Here is a 7,134-nt window from a genome sequence, read left to right as displayed (position 1 = left end):
CGTAGATCCTGACGTGATAATTTAACGTCTCGCTCGACGCGCGCGTTAATTTCGCGACGCAACGCTTAGGAGACAAAAGGGGCTTTTATTAAATAGAAGAAACGATTTTTCCGATGTAAGGAGACAGACAAAGCAAGTAGAGTGGGATGATCGCAGAGACAGAGGATGGTTTACTCGTCCGTTTCTGTCACTTCTCTTTCGTCGTATTTGTTTATCTGTCCTTTTTCATGTCTACTTGTCGTTCCATTCTGACCTAATTCTCGGTTCTTCTAGCTATTTCACTCGTGCCCGAGCATTTTCCCCGCGTCTTCTACTTTGTGTATCACGGGTAGTATGTACTACAATTCTTCGGAGTGACAACGACGGACCACCATTGGCCGACGACCCATCTTTTTCGCGGCCAGCAGCAGCACGACTATTTCGGCCACCGAAAAGCAGACACAGCAAGCTGCGGGCGACAGTATTCTCTTCCCGTCCTGTCTATCTGTCTTCTATCTCTCTCTCCTCTTCTCTCTTCTCTCTTCTCTTCTCTCTCTCTCTTTATTTCTCCCTCTCTCTTTTTCTCTTTCTCTGTCTGCTTGCCTGCTGCTTGCGGTATAACACTAGGCAGATTAAAAATCTGTTAAAAAGAGAAAGAGAGAGAGAGAGAGAGAGAGAGAGAGAGAGAGAGAGAGAAGGGAAGCCAGAAGAGGAGACTTTGACAAATTGTCGAAAAATATGGGCAAAGAGGCAACATCCACCGCCAACAGTCCTGGGTCCTCTATTCGTTCTTTTCTCTTATCCTTTTTTGGCTAACCATGTAACATCGTCACACACTCATCCCATTGATCTTTATTCCTTCTCCATCTCTCTCTTTCTCTCTCTCTCTCTCTCTCTCTCTCTCTTTCTTTCTCTTTTTTCTTTCTGATCTACTGCCAAACTCTACTTTCTTTCCACAACGCGTTATCGTTATATCCTTTCTATTCTACATCACGGAGTTGGATCGTATTCGCTGTCGGATTTTCTTTCACGCGAGAAACTTAGAAACTTCGATCTTTCTTCTCACTCGTTACGTTAAATAATAAATTTCGATCTTCCACTGGTAGAACGATACCATTCTCCCTCTCTCCCTCTATCTCTCTCTCTCTCTCTCTCTCTCTCTCTCTCTCTCGGTGCTTCCACGATATTTCACATGAATAGAAAATCAAGTTCGTATTGAAGAACCGCGGAATAATTTCTAACTTTTCCAGTTATCCGATCGACTTTTTTTTCTTTGAATTATTTTCCTTTGATCTTTATAATGCCTTTTGTTTTTTTTATGCGCGCTCACGCGCATGCGTGAGAAAAAGTGTATACGTGTGTGTGTGTGTGTGTTGTGTATGTATGTATGTATGTTTGTTTGTTTGTTTGTTTATCTTTACTTCCTTTTTTTCCTTTTTTTTTTTCTTTTTCTTTTTGTTTTTTTTTTTTTCATTTATCTTTTGTTGTTCATGATCGATAAAACTGTAGACGAAATGGGTATAACGTGTCAAATCCAGCAGTTTCCAACACGTCCAACCAATAACCTACTTCTCATCCTAATTCATATTTACCAGCACCTCTCTCTAACACCCACACATCTATTCCTTCACCGATATATGATCTTTCCCGAGCGTTCATTTCGTTCCCTTGTCACTACGTTATCACTTTCGATCATGGTTGGTCGATCAAAGTGTCGTTAACACGATGCAAAAGAAAGAAAAAAATACAAAAAAAAAAAAAAAGAAAAAAAATAAAAAATAAAAAAAAGAAGAGACGAACGATATCGTCTGTATATTTCTAAACATCGAACTTGTCCGAACGTTCCACTTAAGCGAATTTATTGATCGAGACATCCCTTGAAAAGGAAAAAGATGGATAGACGAATATATTGGATTCGTCAAAGAGATTCGATGAGTTACAAATAGAATGCAATCGTATTGTTTAAGCAGAAGAAGACAAAGACAAAGAGAGAGAGAGAGAGAGAGAGAGAGAGAGAGAGAGAACGTTCAAATTACAGTATAGAATAAATAATTATCCAACTACATAAAATTTAATCTCGATTTATCTCAATATATATATATATATTAAAGAATATAAATATAAATAACAAATATAAAATATCATGTAACGATCTGAATTTTCTTTCTTCTTTATCGAGATAACACAGTATAAACATTGTAAACGAGTTTTACAGTCTCGGTGGAATTAACAAAACCATTTATTCTTTCCTAGTCTTTTATCTCGTCGTTATTTATACTAAGAAAGAAAATCGTTAAGTTCTCTTCGACGAATAATTCCCTACGTCCTATGACATACTTTCTCTCTCTCTCTCTCTCTCTCTCTCTCTCTCTCTCTCTGTCTCTCTCTCTCTCCCCGTCTTTCTTTCTATCTCTTTCTATGTCACTTATCCCCCTCTTTGCCTTCCTTTTTTCCCCCCTTTCTCTCGTCATCGTCGAGCTTTTAATTAACGATCGGCATTCTAATTAACGAGTGGATTTCCGAAGTGGTAGTGGGAAAGGATCGCGCGGCAAAATGTGCACAGCTGGGAAATCGCTATCGATCGAGAACGAAACAACGTAGTGGAGAAAAGAACGGAGGAGGACAACGGCGAATGCTCCCATCTTTTCCATGAAGCTTTCTTCTTTTACCCTACCTCTTCTACCTCCACCTCTATCTTCACTTTCTCCTCCTCCGCCTTTTCTTCCTTCTTCTCCTCGCAGATTGTACTTACTCTCTTTGTACTGGAGAACATTGGAGTGCTTCTCGTGAATGACGACGCAGCGGTAGCAGGATTTCCTGGAACGAAGAGAAAGACGATGTTCCTTTAGTTTAAAGTCCCGCAATGTCCTATTCCCTTCTCCTTCATCCTTCTTGAAGAAGGATCAAGGAATGGTAAGGGAAAAAAAAAAGAAAGAGAAAGAAAAAAAGAAAGAAAGAAAGAAAGAAAGAAAGAAAGAAAGAAAGAAAAAAAAGAGAAAGAGAGAAAAAAATATAAGGCGCACAATCACGATTATGAAATTTTTCTCGTTCATTTGCGTCGTACTTATCCACCTCGCCGTATCTCGAATTCTTTTCAAGACTATTTGAAAAGTACGAGTACACTGAGTGCTATATATATATATTTTATACTGCATGAATATACTATTAATCGTTCCGAGCATAGTCCATGAAAAAGTCATTAGGAAAATATCTCTCGTAAAGAAAAGGGAAAAAAAAAAATTGGAGAAAAAAAAAAAAATAAATAAATAAATAAAAAAGAAAAAGAAATAATAATAATAAAGAAGAAAGAATGAGGAAAGAAGAAGTAGAAAAAAGGGAAGAAAGAAAGAAAACGAAAATCGAGAAATAATTTTGATAAAATTGACAAGAATAAAAGATATTGAAATTCCTGTATAACGATTAATTTAATATTATAATAAAGCGAGGACAAACGAGACACACGGTTATACATTTTCTTTCGACCATGGCCGTATTCCGTGAGGCCGTTTCCTCGGATTTTTTTTTATCTCGCTCGCCGGCCCGTATCGATCGAACTCGCCCCCGTGGTGAAAAAGGTGGAGAAGGGTGTAGAAGGAGAAGAAAGAGGAGGAGGAGGAGGAGGAGGAGGAGGAGGAGGAGGAGAAGGAGGAGGAGGAGAAGGAGGGTGAAAGCCGATAGAAATCTCCACGAAAACTTGAGGCAACTCGTGTGACACGAGCATTACGCGGGGAAACAACGTCGACTTTCTCTCTCTCTCTCTCTTTCTGTCTCCCCTATATACAGGCACATACATACATCTATACATATACACATACAGTCTTCTTCTTCATCTACCACGTACTCACGTCTATCCCCTCCCAACTCCATCGTACTTTCTTTTCCTTACGTGTATATTGCGGGTATTAGAGAAGAACAACGTAACTCCACACGTAACACCACAGCGCTCTCTCCACTTTACCCCCAAACCTTCTTTCTCTTTCTTTCTGTCACTCTCTCTCTCTCTCTCTCTCTCTCTCTCTCTCTCTCTCTCTCTCTCATCCTTTTCTTTGACGACGTATCCCAAGCTTTGGCCACTTCTCCTTCCTTTTTCCTCCAAGCTTTTAATCCTTTCCAGACCCGAGGCCAAACTCTACGGGCAGTGCAAAACGGCACACACGAGGAGGAACGAGCCAAGCAACCGTCGGGCGAGGCGCCAGCAAGGCTGCGATATGACACGACGAGAGATCGAAACGGTACGAATTGCGAAACAAACAGTACCTCGGCTAGCTCGTCATCCGACCCAACGCCGATAAATTGAAAAATAACGATATCGATATCGAAATATATCCACCCACGTAACTATAGTTATAACTACAGTTATATATACGTATGTCATTGCTAAAGCTATCCTTGCAAAAAAAAGGGACAAGATTGAACGAACGATATGGCGGCTTTATAGGATTGATGAAATTTTGAAATTTGCCATCACGTCGATGCGCGAAAACTAACACAACTGAAAAAGAACGATATTCGTTTTCCATCGATTTCTTGTTATTTTTGTTGTACTCGTTATCGTTGTTATTATTATTATTATTATTATCATTGATATATTATTAGTTTGATTGTTTTTATTCGGTAAGATTACGAAACTCCATAGGAATTCTTTTTATACGTTAAGATAACTATTACTTACATGTCGACTAAAAGGAATTTGTCCCCCTCATTGTGGAGACACCTGCCTTTACTGGAAAGCTCATTCCTGGATATTACAATCGATTGCCTCACGCCACTTTGAAACCAGGTGCCTTCCCAACGCGGTGGAAATGTACATTCTGAAACAATTTATTGAAAGAACATTAATTTTTTGTCGGCAACAAAACAAAAGTAGAATACATCGATATGTTATATCAAAATTTTCAATACTATTTCATTATTTCAAAATAAATATGAATATTTTGTCATTATTACAAATAAATATGAATATATAGAAAATAAATATTAATGTTTTATCATTATTATAAATAAATATGAATATATAGAAAATAAATATTAATGTTTTGTCGTTATTATCGATAGAACGACTTTGAAAGCTTATTGATTAAATATAATATATATAAATATACATACACACACACACACACACATATATATATATATATATATATATATATATATATATGTTGAAATATTTTCATTCTCTCTTCCTTGTCACTTACGTCGCGGATCCTTCGAAGAACGCGAACAAATATATTCCATCTCCGAGATTCGATTATCCCTGTCACGAAGCCAAAACGGAAGCGTGTTTATATGGAGCTTTCTTGGAAGAAGATTCGGAGGGAAGAAGATAGAGATAGAGGTGACTTAGATGGAATAGAAGCGGGAAGATGAGCGAAGGATCCTGTAATATCCACGATGAAGTAATTTGGGACAAATCGGTACGCGGAGCGAAGACAAAGGTTGTTGGAAGGAGAATGACTATATATGTGTGTATGTGTATATGTGTGTGCGTGCATATGAGAGAAGGAGAGATAGAGAGTCGCGGTACCGAGATGAGAATTCCCAAGGTGGAATAATCCCAAGGGCGAGGCGAATTTCCGGGAACTACCGTCGACGTGGAAGGGATACATCCCGGCGAGTTATCGACGATAATCGAAATCCAGGGTAGTCCCTTGTGCCTCGTTCGTTTCCCTATGTTCGCGTCCACGAGTCCAAAAGACCAAAATGCGAGTTGGCTAACGTGTTTCCACATGCACACATACATAATGTATAAAAAGACTCATGTACATGTGTATCTTTGTTGTTTTATTAAACAAGATAAAGATGAATCAAAGAATCTCAAGATTTTATTCTCCGATAAATTTAAACGATCTGCGATATAATTTTTTTTTCTTTAAACGCTTAAATTTATATAAATTATTATTCATCATCGTCATATTTTCATTTGAACATTTAGGAGTATTATTAAAGAAGAGAGTGGAAGAAAAAGAAAAAGAAAAAGAAAAAAAAAAATACAAAGAAAAAAAGGAAACAAAAAAATTAACTGGTATCGTCGTTAATTCGTCTATGTGGTTGTTCCTTTTTAACTACTTTTCCATTTCTTTTTTATCTTTCGATCCTAGGTGTAAAAGGTGCATGAAAGCATAAGCAAAAACTGTTTATTCGCGGAGGGCGTCCTTCGACGAGCTTAAGTGCCTTCCTTTTTCTCATAAAGACGTTTGTACAAACGAAATGGTTTGTTCATTTTTTTAACCGCGGGGATGTACTTAACGCGTAGAAAGATGTAAACGGAATAAAGTGGTCATTTACTCTGGAACGTTTTCACGTGTAAAATTGTATGAGACCGTGACATGGAAAGTGGATGATTTACTGAACGAGTTGAAGAAAGATAAGATAAAGAAAGAAAGAAAGAAAGAAAGAAAGAGAGGGAGAAAAGGGAGGGAGAGGGAGTAATGATAAAAGAATGAAAACTTAAGTACGCGTTTGCTTGTTTTATCGAATTTGAAGAGGTTTTCTCTTAAACTCGCGTTTAACTAAACATTTTATAACCTTCATAAAAATCCTTCAATTAAATCATCGCATGGATGTTATTATTATTATTTTTTTGTTTTTCAACTTTTAACGACATCTTTTAAACGTTCAACAGGATTAAACGATCTTACGTAAATGAAAATTATTTCGAGGATCTCTTTAATCGTATGAATAAAAAATATTTGAATGGAAAAAATAAATATATGAATGTTTCTCGAATATATATATATATATATATATATATATATATATATATTCTTTTTTTTTTCTTTTTTTTTCTCGAGAAAGATAAACGTCCTATTATTTGTCAGTATTAAAGAAGCTTTTATATTTAACATGTCTTTAATGGATCGCTCTTACGTATATATACAAGGAAAAAATATCAAAGTCTATGTTTTCTTCTTTTTTTTCTTCTTTTTCTTCTTCATCTTCTCCTTCTTCTTTTCCTTCTTCTTCTTCTTCTTTTTATTTTCTACGCGAGAAGACGTCGTCGCACCTTTTAATATTGTTACTTTTTCTTCGTTAAAGCGGATCCTCACGGATGATTGCTTACAATACTCGTGAGAAGAACCGTTGGAGAAAGAGCTCTTGGTGTTCCTTCTCAAAAGATGCAGAAGGTTTGTTATCGTTTCTTGCGGTAAACTAACA

General features: G+C 37.0%; 1 protein-coding gene across 3 annotated transcripts in view; it reads right to left on the bottom strand.

The window, feature by feature from the left end:
- Nucleotides 1-2,361: 2,361 nt before the first annotated feature.
- Nucleotides 2,362-7,134, bottom strand: part of LOC124950285 — a 202,050-nt gene continuing 197,277 nt past the window's right edge. For 2 of the 3 annotated variants that reach the window (XM_047496740.1, XM_047496750.1), the window contains exons 3-4: nucleotides 4,652-4,790; nucleotides 2,362-2,796 (exon numbers count right to left, since the gene is read on the bottom strand). In XM_047496740.1, the coding sequence (XP_047352696.1) occupies nucleotides 2,484-2,796; nucleotides 4,652-4,790 (452 nt within the window). In that variant the 3' untranslated portion in view covers nucleotides 2,362-2,483. Of the gene's footprint in view, nucleotides 2,797-4,651; nucleotides 4,791-7,134 lie in introns of those variants that run through there. The other variant, XR_007101310.1, reaches the window with a different exon arrangement.

This window comes from Vespa velutina, chromosome 1, assembly GCF_912470025.1.
Source record: "Vespa velutina chromosome 1, iVesVel2.1, whole genome shotgun sequence".
NCBI lineage: Eukaryota > Metazoa > Arthropoda > Insecta > Hymenoptera > Vespidae > Vespa > Vespa velutina.
Note: the sequence above shows the minus strand (reverse complement) of the source record. Positions and strands in the feature narration are given on the sequence as shown.